The sequence below is a fragment of the Manis pentadactyla genome, chromosome 4 (genome assembly GCF_030020395.1).
Source record: "Manis pentadactyla isolate mManPen7 chromosome 4, mManPen7.hap1, whole genome shotgun sequence".
NCBI lineage: Eukaryota > Metazoa > Chordata > Mammalia > Pholidota > Manidae > Manis > Manis pentadactyla.
This window is the reverse complement of record NC_080022.1, coordinates 133,608,789-133,622,088: the sequence shown is the minus strand read 5'-3', so window position 1 is coordinate 133,622,088 and position 13,300 is coordinate 133,608,789. Positions and strand designations below refer to the sequence as shown.

Below are 13,300 nucleotides of genomic sequence, written 5' to 3'. Positions count from 1 at the left end.
TGTTAAAAACTCTCAGCAAAATGGGAATAGAGGGCAAGTACCTCAACATAATAAAGGCCATCTATGATAAACCCACAGCCAACATTATATTGAACAGCGAGAAGCTGAAAGCATTTCCTCTGAGATCGGGAACTAGACAGGGATGCCCACTCTCTCCACTGTTATTTAACATAGTACTGGAGGTCCTAGCCACGGCAATCAGACAAAATAAAGAAATACAAGGAATCCAGATTGGTAAAGAAGAAGTTAAACTGTCACTATTTGCAGATGACATGATACTGTACATAAAAAATCCTAAAGACTCCACCCCAAAACTACTAGAACTGATATCGGAATACAGCAAAGTTGCAGGATACAAAATCAACACACAGAAATCTGTGGCTTTCCTATATACTAACAATGAACCAACAGAGAGAGAAATCAGGAAAACAACTCCATTCACAATTGCATCAAAAAAAATAAAATACCTAGGAATAAACCTAACCAAAGAAGTGAAAGACTTATACTCTGAAAACTACAAGTCACTCTTAAGAGAAATTAAAGGGGACACTAACAGATGGAAACTCATCCCATGCTCGTGGCTAGGAAGAATTAATATCGTTAAAATGGCCATCCTGCCCAAAGCAATATACAGATTTGATGCAATCCCTATGAAACTACCAGCAACATTCTTCAATGAACTGGAACAAATAATTCAAAAATTCATATGGAAACACCAAAGACCCCGAATAGCCAAAGCAATCCTGAGAAAGAAGAATAAAGTAGGGGGGATCTCACTCCCCAACTTCAAGCTCTACTATAAAGCCATAGTAATCAAGACAATTTGGTACTGGCACAAGAGCAGAGCCACAGACCAATGGAACAGACTAGAGAATCCAGACATTAACCCAGACATATATGGTCAATTAATATTTGATAAAGGAGCCATGGACATACAATGGCGAAATGACAGTCTCTTCAACAGGTGGTGCTGGCAAAACTGGACAGCTACATGTAGGAGAATGAAACTGGACCATTGTCTAACCCCATATACAAAAGTAAACTCAAAATGGATCAAAGACCTGAATGTAAGCCATGAAACCATTAAACTCTTGGAAGAAAACATAGGCGAAAACCTCTTAGACATAAACATGAGTGACCTCTTCTTGAACATATCTCCCCGGGCAAGGAAAACAACAGCAAAAATGAGTAAGTGGGACTATATTAAGCTGAAAAGCTTCTGTACAGCAAAAGACACCATCAATAGAACAAGAAGGATCCCTACAGTATGGGAGAATATATTTGAAAATGACACATCCGATAAAGGCTTGACGTCCAGAATATATAAGGAGCTCTCACGCCTCAACAAACAAAAAACAAATAACCCAATTAAAAAATGGGCAGAGGAACTGAACAGACAGTTCTCCAAAAAAGAAATACAGATGGCCAACAGACACATGAAAAGATGCTCCACATCGCTAATTATCAGAGAAATGCAAATTAAAACTACAATGAGGTATCACCTCACACCAGTAAGGATGGCTGCCATCCAAAAGACAAACAACAACAAATGTTGGCGAGGCTGTGGAGAAAGGGGAACCCTCCTACACTGCTGGTGGGAATGTAAGTTAGTTCAACCATTGTGGAAAGCAGTATGGAGGTACATCAAAATGCTCAAAACAGACTTACCATTTGACCCAGGAATTCCACTCCTAGGAATTTACCCTAAGAATGCAGCAATCAAGTTTGAGAAAGACAGATGCACCCCTATGTTTATTGCAGCACTATTTACAATAGCCAAGAATTGGAAGCAACCTAAATGTCCATCAATAGATGAATGGATAAAGAAGATGTGGTACATATACACAATGGAATACTACTCAGCTATAAGAAAAGGGCAAATCCAATCATTTGCAGCAACATGGATGGAGCTGGAGGGTATTATGCTCAGTGAAACAAGCCAAGCGGAGAAAGAGAAATACCAAATGATTTCACTCATCTGTGGAATATAAGAACAAAGGAAAAACTGAAGGAACAAAACAGCAGCAGAATCACAGAACTCAAGAATGGACTAACAGGTACCAAAGGGAAAGGGACTGGGGAGGATGGGTGGGTAGGGAGGGATAAGGGGGGGAGAAGTAGGGGGGTATTAAGATTAACATGCATGGGGGGGTAGGAGAAAAGGGAGGGCTGTACAACACAGAGAAGGCAAGTAGTGATTCTACAACATTTTGCTATGCTGATGGACAGTGACTGTAAAGGGGTTTATAGGGGAGACCTGGTATAGGGGAGAGCCTAGTAAACATAATATTCGTCATGTAAGTGTAGATTAGTGATAGCAAAAAAAAAAAAAAAAAAAAAGGGCAGTTCCTGTGTGGTAACCTCCAACGAGTTCTACACAAGGGTATAAAGGGCATATAAAAGTGTAGGCAAAGGGTCTGTTTGTGTTTATACAGAGGATCAAAGCCTAATTGGGCTACCCCGAAAATGAACTAAGATACGATATGAAAAAGAACTTCCAACATCTGCACCCTCTGGAAGACTCATGCCAGAAGATGATCATCAAAAAACCCCAACAAAGATCCACGCACTGCTACAGCTGTAGATGCACTCATCCCACCAGTTCCTGGACCTGCCATGGGAATGAGGAAGGAGATATCTAAGCTGGCCTGTGCATACAGTAAAACAACAAAATTGGACTGGATCTATACTGTTGGAACTCAACCAAGAATTTGGAGAAGTGCAAATTGTAGCGCTCCAAAGTCTTACAACTACAAACTATTTATTGTTAAAAGAACATATGGCATGTGAACAGTCCCCAGGAATGGGTTGTTTTAATTTGTCTGATTTCTCTCAGACTGTTCAAGTTCATTTGGACAATATCCACCATATCATAGATAAGTTTTCACAAATGCCTAAGGTGCCTAACTGGTTTTCTTGGTTTCACTGCAGATGGCTGGTAATTACAGATATGCTTTGGTTATGTAACTATACTCCTATTATGTTAATGTGTGTGTGCAATTTAAGTAGTAGCTTAAAACCTATACATGCTGAAGTTACTCTACAAGAAGATATATCAAAGAAATAATCAATCTTCCCATGTTTTCTTCCGCCTGCTACTTCTATAGCTTTTCTTCTTCCTTCCTAATTACAACCCTTAAATAGAATTCGTGCCTCATATCAAATTTACCGAGTATCATAATTCTTCCAAGTGGTAAAGATACCTCAAGACAAATGCTGGGCATAGAAGCCACAGGGCATAAATATGCAAAGAAGTAAAAAGCTAACTTTTTCAAACAATAAGGCTTCTCTCTCACTTACCAACTTCACATTTCCCTGTATGGCCCCGGAAGATGACTGGTTAGCCAGAGACGGGTAAGATTCCTCAAGGGAGGAACAACCTAAGACAGGCACAGTCGCAGGGGGGCCATCAGGTGAGAAATTGGGGATCAACAGAGGTGAGGCTTAGAACCTCACCCCCCCGTTCTGAGAGAAATCTTCTGCATACGTGGATGTTTTATTGCCCTGGTCTAGCTTCGATTAACACATAGTCTACAGGCACACACCTGATCATCTACATGTGCTCTCTTACAACACTAAACTATGTTTTCTACCTTTATCTTGTATCTACCTACCACTTCAGCATTTTATTAAAAATAATAATAATAAAGAGAGAAATATGGTATCCACATATAAATCAAGTATAAAAACCAAATGAGTATTCATATTTGAACTGACTGTTTATAGTTCATAATGCATGAGCAAAACCGAAAGTTTCTGTGATGACTGCCCTTGTACTGTTCACTATGTAACTTATTCATTATGTAAGAATTTGTTCTACATGTAAAAACTTGTTTGTTATGCCTCAGAAGATTGGAGACTGACAAAAATTAGGCTTGGGGTGGAATAATGATTGTGCATTGAGCATTGACTCCCCTATACAGAATTTTATTGTCGTTAACAACCATTTGATCAATAAATATGAGAGATGCCCTCACAAAAAAAAAAAAAAAAAAAAAAAAAGGACAGACTTCCAATGGTAAAATAAATTAGTAACCGGGATGTAAGGTATAGCATAAGGAATATAGTCAAGATATTGTAACAGCCTGGTAGGGTGATAGCTGGAACCTAGAATTATGTATATAAATGTTCTACCAGTGTGTTGTACACTTGAAACTCATGTAATGTAATACTGTGTGTCAACTACCCTTCAATAAAAAATAATTATTAAAAAAAAAAAAAAAAAAAACATTATTTTTAGAAAGGGATTATGGACCTCCCCAACTGCAGGAGGGGGGTCCATGATCCAAAAATGGTCAAGAGCTCCTGTTTGGAAATTGGCAGCCTATCTAGATAGTTGAAAATATAAATTATGAATTATTATTTTTTAGTATTGTGACTGTGCTAACAAAAAGAGTCTTCATCTTTTAGAGAAATATACTGAGATATTTACAGTTGAAAGGTAAAGGAACAAATTACCAACCACAAAAACTCAAGCCAAGTAGCAGAGAAATGACTCCAAATGTCCGGTTTCCTGTGCGAGACTTGGGAAGTGGTGCTCGCCTTCTGGGCAAGCTCACCAGCAAGAGGCCACAGGAGTCTCACCAACGTTCTGGCGGCTCTCACAGGGTCCCTGGGTCATTGCGTGGCAACAAGGCCAGGCAGCTCCCTGGTCCTCTTCAGGATCTGTGCTCGTTTCCATTTGTTTGGGTCAGCTCCCCCTTCTCTTTACTGAGCCCCAGGCTGTGCCCTCCCTTCACACCTTGCCCCCGTATTCCTCGGTATTGTGCAGGACACCTGGCCTGAGCCCAGTGTTTGTCAAAGAGAACACTGAGCTGACCTAAGCCAGGCTTTCCTTACTTAAACTTACTTTATTTGAAATCATAGGCTTTTGAAAGTCTTTTGAAAGCCGTGGACACCCTTCCCCTGGAAAATGCACAGACTCACATGTCTGAAATGTGCATGCATTTCAGGGTGTGGGTCCTGAAAGCCTATTGGTGGACCCAAGTCCTGGCCCCTTGCCAGTCATGCTACACAGGCCGAGAGGCATGGGTGGTACTCTGGGCGCCCACTGTGTGCCTGGCACACACTGAGTGCTTCATTTCTCCTCAGCATCACCAAGGGGGAGGTTCTATTATTCTCCCCATTCTCTGAAGGAAGAAACAGGCTTTTCTGGGGCAGGGGAGATTAAGTAATTTGTCCAAGGAAATAGGGAAGGTATGTCCAAGGTCACAGGGCCCAGGGAGTCTGATTCTAGCCTGGAAACATCCTAAGTGGAAGATTACTCATCTTCCCCAAACCCCTAGTCTCCCATGTCATCATTTACTGACACCCCCTAGCCTGATCCCAGCAGAAAACCCTTCTTACGTTGTAACCCCATTCTCTGTTCTTGCCCATTAGCCTCTGAAGATCATGACCCGAGGGTGAGGTAGTGGGTGTGTGTGGTTCTCCAGGTGTCCCGCTGGCTTTCCCAGCCCCTTCTCCTCTCCTCCTCCTTCCCATTTCCTGCCTCACTGCTGTTGGAAGCAAAGGGGAATCTGGCAGGCTTCTGTCCTTATCAGATTGCTCACATTTACCAGAGCTCCCCTGTATCCAGTGTGCTTGCGGCTACCATGTGCATGTGGCCCAAATGAACAGTCTTTCCTGGGCTTCCCACAGGCGAAGCTGGTCCGGTATATTTGCAAGCAGCGGCAGTACAAGCTGAGCGTGGCTCCTGGAGAGAGGACTGCAGAGCTGAACAGCTACCCTCGCTTCACCGACTGGCTGTACACCTTCAACGTGAGGCCGGAGGTGGTGCAGGTACACGGGCTGTGAGGGCCCAGGTTGGGGGATCAAGGGAAGGGACCACACAGAGACCCCAGCTCCACTGTGGATGACTGAAGGGTGATGCGGGGCAATGGCCACAGGAGGGACCCAGGGCCAAGGTGGCTTTAGTGTGTCCTGGTCCCACTGCCTTATGAGCCAGGCAGCCTGGACACAATAGTTGTTCACTGGCTCATCCTGAAGACATCAGCCAACATTATTATTGCCTCTTTATGCTTGAGAAAATAGAAGCACAGAGTGGTGAAATAACTTGTTTAAAGTCATACAGCTAGTGATAGCTTTGGGATTTGGGAACAAGGGTCTGAGTTTAGTTTTCTCTTGTAACTGCTATGATATTATATACTTTTCCCTCCTTTTTTCCCCTCTTTCCACCCATCCAGCCTACCTACCAACTAACTAGCATCACAGAGCGTGCACCCTGTACGGGTGTTGGGCTACAGGACTGCCCTTGTGGGGCATAAATCAGTGTGGGGCAGGTGTGGTTCACCTAGTCACATCTCTTAAATCCCTTCTATTCTAATATTAAAAAGAGGGACTCTTGCAATTGTTTTGGAAGTAACGTGAATTCACTATATATTTATCTATCTATATCTATCTACCTATATATATATATATATATAGAGAGAGAGATTTTTGGAAAGAAGAGGAGGAAAAAAATCACATACATATTCCCACCACTCAGAGAAAAATCTGTGATCATTAAGATTTTGATATTTCCTTTGAGTCTTTGTTTTTACCTAATACTTAAGTCTTCTTTAAAATTTCTAATAGGTTAGACCTATGCCATCTAGTAAGGTAGTTACTAGTCGATATGGCTGACTGTTAGGTACTTGGAATGTGGGAAGTACATACTGAGATATGCTATAGTTTCAAAGATATAAATTCAAAGATGTGCTGAATTCTGAAGACTTGGTACAAAAAAAAAACCAAAGTAAAATAAAAATCACTTTTATGTTTAGCGTATGTTGAGATAACACTACTTTGGATATATTCAATGAAATAAAATGTTATTTAAATTAATTTGATATACACTTACTTTTAAAAATGTGGCTACTCCAAAATTAAATTTTAAGTATATGGCTTGCATTTTATTTCTTATGGGCAACACTGGTTTATACAACCCTGAGTAAACAGTTTAATATGTTTTCATTTGCTGTGCTCACCATCATATTTTCCCTATATTTGCACTATTAGTAAAGCCTTTTTTTTCTTTTTTAAGTGGCTACACAGTGTTTGATTGAGTATATGTGGTGTAGTTTCCCAGGCAGAGATTAATTCCAGTCGGCTATTATACATAGCATCATGGTTAATATTATTTATGAAGCTACTTGAATATTTAGGAATTTTTCTTAGGAGAGACTGCTGGACAGCAAGTCCATGGACATAAAAGGTTCCTGTCATGAGGGGCGGGGATGGGGGCAGTGGGAGGGGGGTCCCCGGGGGAGCTCTCAGCACCTTACATGCTCCGGCCCTTGCAGCCCTTATGTTGCTGGTGTGCATTGCCTTCTCAGAAGCTGGCGGGAAGGAGGTGGCCAAAGTGAAGGCTGAGAGAGACTGCTGTGTGACATGGAGGTTCTTTGAGCATTATTAACAGCTGTGGGCACACAGATACGTAATATGTACAGTGAGCTACATCTCCCCACCGACCGCCTGCCAGGGTGTTCTGCCATGCCGGAGGCAGATTTGAACATGTAGTGGTCAATCCATGGTGACAGATTTAAAATCATGGACTTGGAGACTATGAAGATTTGGGTGTTCCCTCCAGCCCCCCAGGCCAACCCCAGCCTTTACCTCTCTCCTCCCTAAGACCTGAGAGATGGAAGGCAGCTTCTCCTCGGGCTTGTCACTTACAATCGAGGACACCAGGGCTCCACAAGGACGGTGACCTGCCCAGCATCTTGTCGCTGTCATCCCGACTTAATAGATGAGGACCGTTGGGTTCAGAGGGGCCAAGGGACGCGATGAGAGTCCAGCGCTTTATGGGGACAGACTTGAGGTTCAGACCCAGGTCTGCTGGGACCCCAGATTGTGCCTCCTGACTTTCTTCCTCAGGCCTCAGACATTGTTGGCAGAGGGCTTAGCTCCTCGAGGGATTTCCCTCGGATCTCTGGAGGTCTGAAGCGGGCAGGAGGCCCAGCTCCGCCCATGTGTGTCGTTGAGAGGGGAGCCAGGTCTGCGCAGGGCAGGAGCCTGTCCTGTGGAAGCTGGCTGCCGGAGGCTTTTTGGACCCCAGAGCACCCTGTGGTGGCAGCTGGCACTGGGTCTTCCAGCTGGGCAGAGAGGTGTAGGTGGAATACTGAGTCAGCTGGTGTTTGATCACAAAGGCATGAGTGATACGCCACATCTGGGTGGTAAATGAGGGGCAAGCTCATTTGTGTGCAGGGCTCAGGCAGGTGGGAGAGCCCAAAAGCCAGATTGGTTTGAGAACCAGGGTGCTACCTGGCAGCCGTGGGAGGGGTGGGGTGGGCCTGGGGCAGAGTGCGGACAGAGCACTCTGTGGGAAGGGAGGGGTCATGGTGAGACAGCAGGAAGGTCTCCAGCCTCCCAGTGAACCTCCAGTCACTTGGAGGTCATGAGGTGGCTCATACACCAGTTTTAGGCAGAGCTCTTGTCCTTCCCTCCCATACTCACAGACATATTTTTCTTCCCATCTCAGAAAATGGTGGCATTATCCATCCAGTTGCTCAGGCCACAAACCCAAGAGGCCACCCCTGAGTCCTCCGCTGCGCTCACTCTTGTGCAATCCCTTCACGAGCCCTGTGGGCTCTGCCCCAAGCCACAGTGCAGACCTGGCCACCTGTGTCCATGCCCATCTCTAGCACCGTGGTCCAGGCCACCAGCCTCTCTTGCCCCAGACTCTTGCAGCAGCCCCTGAACTCCCTACTTTGTCATTTCCCCCCTCATGACATTTTCCATGCAGCAGCTGGAGTGCCCACTGGGAAACATAAATCGGATCATGTCTTTTTTCAGTGCTTCCTGTTTCTTTCTGCATAAACATGAGATGCCTCACACGTTTTGGCCTCTGCCTGCTTCCTCTGCCCTCATTTCACTCACACTCCCCTTTGCACTCTCTGCTCTGATCTTTGCACTTGCTTTTCCCCTCCCTGAAATGTGTTTCCTTGGCTCAGGGAATGTCATTGTAGTGTCAGGTCCATCAACATCTCCTCCAAGCAGTCTTCCCTAATGATTGGATCTAAAGATAGCTCCTACCCTTTATTCTCTATTAGTGCACCTTGGCTGATTTTCACAATGATGCTGACCACTTTCTGGAGTTTATCTAGCTTATTTATTGTGTATGATCTGCCTACTCTCCTGCTAGAATACAGGCTTTGTGAGACAGAGACATACCTTCTCTGGGTTGTTTGCCACAAAACCCCTGCTTGTGACCATTGCTTGTTTGAGAGGGAGGAAGGGTGAATCTCATCGTGACATGGGTCCCCCGGAATCAAGTATTTTGTCCTGAATGGGTAATGACACAGGTTACTCCTTAGCCTGGCTTGTCAAGTCCTGCAGAGCTGAGACCATAGTCCCCAAGTCTGTGTTCCCAGCCATGCCCAGCTGCCCCCGAGTCAGCCTGTAGAAAGAGCGCTGGGGGAGTTGATGCCCCCAGGGGAGAGGGCCTTCTCCAGAGAGGCTCCACAGGCCAGCACCACGAGGAGTCCCTGGGCCTCCTTGGCACCCCCTTTCTGACCATGGAAGCACCCTGTCATTCATTGAGGGGTTGTGCTTCCAGAAGCCAAGCCAGCCCCCATCTAGTCACTGGGCTGCACCATGACTGTAGTGGGCTCCATGGCCCCCTCAGAGCCCCGTGCTCACTTTGCCTCAAAGCTAAAATGTTTAGCACATGGCTGGTGTGGGGTGCTCAGTGCTCAGCATGCCCTGTTGCATCCAGTTGTCCCAACACCCCTATGGAGCAGGTACCCAGGCCTCTCCAAAGCTGACCTCAGAAATAGAATCCTTTGGCTTCTGAATGTCATCTCAACCATTGTTTATTTTCTTACCCCCTTTTCCCCCATGGTTAACATGGGACATTACCATGGTACATATGTCAAAACTAAGAAAACATGGTTGGTATGTTACTATCAGCAAAACTCCAGACTATTTGGATTTCACCAGTTTTTCCATTAATGTCATCTTTCTGTCGTTCTAGGATCCAATCCAGGGTGATACATGGTTTTTTTGTTTACATACAAATTTGTTTCCTTTATCTTTTTTTTAAATAGTTGCCAAAATGGGATTATACTATATGTATCATCTTGCAGGTTTTTAGTCTTGATCTCATCTCTGTGTTAATTCATACAAATCATCATTCTTTTCACAAAATAGTATTTCTCCAGGCTGTCTCAGGAAGGACTGTGTTTGAGGGGTGCCCACTGTGCACAGGGGGGCACACATAGAAGGGATTTTGACGGTGCCAATGGCTCAGCGCCTGAACAAGCCTGAGAACTCATGCCTAGAAGAGGCCATGTGCCTGGCAGCATGGTGCCTGGCCTCTGGGATCCCTTGGCAATTATTTGCCGGGTAGAATGAGGAATGAATGAAAGTCACAGTGAGGAGGAGGCTAGAGATGCCAAGCTATAAAGCAGAGTCTCTATCTGTGCTTATTTGATTGGCTGGTTGGTTTGGGGGGAAGGGATCCAAATCTGTGAAGTCTGGCAATTTCCTTTTGTTAAGTAGTCAGTGCTGAGGGCCCCCGCACTGGTACAGTCTGTACCTGAAGAAGATTTGCCCCAGAGCTGCTCTGGAGGCTTCTGGGGATGGTCTTTGTGTGCTGGGACTTGTCCCTTTGGCCTCTTTGAGTTCTCTACTCATCTTGACCCTTCATGGATTTGTGAGTGGGGTCCTGGTTTTTCCCTGTGTAGCCATTTTTGTGTGTGTACTCTCCTTTCTTTTCAGTATTTCTGTCCTGGGGTCTATCCCTTTAGGGCTATCTAAATATCATTTCAGCTTTTAGCCTTAGATTGTGGTCACCAGTTTGTGGTTATAAAGATTCTAGAAATTAATGCCTTTCTGTTGCATGAAGAAAGGAGACAGATATGGATGTGGCCACAGAGCAGGAGGCACATTTTGTGGTGTCTAGTGAGGATGGAGAGACTGCACTCTTCCTTCCCATCCTGCCGCAGTCAGATCTCAGCCCCCTGCAGCCGCAGAGCCTGCTGTGGGTGCACCCGGCATGTGTGACCTCGGATTTCCCCTCCACGGATGCTGGGGACACGCAGCTTGTGCAATGCCTTCAGATGTGTTCACCCACTCGTCTGACCTTCATCTAAAGTGACACTGTCCAGTAGGACTTTCTGTGACTATAGAAATATTCTACACTGCCCTTCCAGTGTGGTAGCTACCCGCCACATGTGGAGCACTCAAAATACACATAGTGCAACTGAGAAACTGAAATTTAAATTTTATTTTATTGGAATGAATTTTAATTTAAACGGACACATGGCTATTGCTGTATCGGGCAGGGCAGGTCTGGCACCTGCTCTGGGGGGAGAGCAAGGGATGCTGAAGACACTCGCCCCGGCCCCAGGGGCTCACAGGCGGTGGTCAGATATACAGGTTGAGAGCTGGCTCCGGGTGCCCTGACAGAAGCCCACTTGGGGTCTGTGGGAGCAAGCAGTCACTCACCCTGGGAGGACAGGGGAGGACCAACACCAGGGAGGGCTTCCCTGAGAGCCAGGAGCTAGCAGGCAGGAAGGGGAAGAGCACACGAGAAGGAGGGAACAGTGCCTGCAAAGACCCTGAGGTCTGAGAGAGCTGGTGGTGTTGGTCCTCACAGGGAGCATTTGAGAAGGGCCTTTCTGGGAGGAAACTGGGTTGGCCCATGGAAATCTCCAGGTGTGGGGCGTGGGGGTTGGAGTTTTATCTGGGAGAGCATTGAAGTGTGTGTGTATGAGAGAGAGAGAGAGAGAGAACATTAGAATTGTTTTAAGGAAAATAAAACTACCAGTGAGAAGGCTTGATTCTTCATGGGGATGGGGGAGAGGTGAGACTGTGCTCCTGGCTGGTGTGGGTATGAGGCCAGGCCTGGAGCCCTCAGGGATTAGGGAGTAAGCAGGGGAGTGGGTTTGGAGGCAGGGCCCCTTCCGCCTCCCTGGACACTGAGAGTCACACGCTGTGACTATTTCCACCACCACCCTGCCCCCACCTTCCCCAGGTTAAACCCTGAGAATCGCAGCTTCATGTTATGGCTGCAGCTGCGGGGAAATGATTTCAGAGCCTGCTGGCAGGGAGCCATTATTTTCTTCAGCAGTTTCCCTGTTGGAAGTTGTTAAAGGAAGTGGCAGGCGCTGGCTGGCTGGGATCAGTCCTGGCAGAGAGAGGTGGGTGCTGCAGAGCCGGCACTGCAGGGCCCAGCCCCACGCCTCGGGCTCCCTGGATAAGCTCTTGCTGGAGGCAGTTTTTGAACTGAAGATGCAGGCAGGTCTGGTAAGGGATTTTTGCTGTGGCCCTGGCGGGGTGAGTTTCTTGGTCCCCTGCCCTCTGTCCTTCTATCCCCATGTTTAGGATCAGCCTGCCTTTGGGGAACAAGCACCGCTTGCTCTGCTACCTTCTTGGCCTCCCATTGTCTTGGAGTGGCTGGAGCGCTGTGTGGGCCCTGGGATGTAGGCTGTATGAAGTGGGAGGATGTGTAAGTTTGAACCAGAAAAGTGAGCTGGTACTTGGCTCCTGAGTCCAGCTTTAATCAGCATGAATCCTGCTGCCCTCGCTCGCAGCCCCTCCTCCCATTCCTCCTCCTATTGTCCCCACCCTCTCCCTTTGGGAGCCAGAGGCCCTGCTGTTCTGACTGCCTCAGTCTTTAGCAGCTGGGAGCCCCCTCAAAATGCAGCACACACCCTCACCCAGCTGCATGGAGGCATGTGCACTGGCGTGTCAGCCCCAGTGGCCGGGGCTGCCTTTGTACCGAGGCTTGAGATCTCAAGCCCTGGGTCTCAGTACCAGCCCAGTGTGACAGGCCACAGAGCTTTCCCCACTTAGGGCAGGGAGGTGGAGGTCTGGGTGGTGATCTGGCATGCCTGTGTCACCCAGCCAGGCAGGAGAAGAGCTGAAGGTGGGATGGAGTTCATTCAGTCATTCATTCATTCATGCCTGTTTGAAGTCAAGAAAGGGGGAGACACTATGATCCTCATTTAAAAAAAATTTTTGTATCATTAATCTACAATTACATGAACAACATTATGTTTACTGGACTCCCCCCAACATCAAGTCCCCCCCACATACCCTATTACAGTCACTGTCCATCAGCATAGTAAGATGCTATAGAATCACTACTTGTCTCTCTGTGCTGTACAGCCCTCCCCATGCCCCCCCTACTTTATGTCTGCTAGTAGTAATGCCCCCTTTTTTCCCCCTTATCCCTCCCTTCCCACCCATCCTCCTATGATCCTCATTTTATAGCTGAGCAAACCTAGGTTCAGAGTTGAGTGACATGTTAGCATCACACATTGAGCAGACAGCTGGGCCAGGATTTAAACTTAGGTCCTTGTGACTCCAAAGCCAG

General features: G+C 46.3%; 1 protein-coding gene across 2 annotated transcripts in view; it reads left to right on the top strand.

Moving 5' to 3' along the window:
* The window catches only part of LOC130683445 (kinase suppressor of Ras 1-like), a 77,681-nt gene that overhangs the window by 31,027 nt on the left and 33,354 nt on the right, over positions 1-13,300 (top strand). For both annotated transcript variants that reach the window (XM_057500884.1, XM_057500883.1), the window contains exon 2: positions 5,638-5,778. In XM_057500884.1, the coding sequence (XP_057356867.1) occupies positions 5,638-5,778 (141 nt within the window). The remainder of the gene's footprint in view (positions 1-5,637; positions 5,779-13,300) is intronic.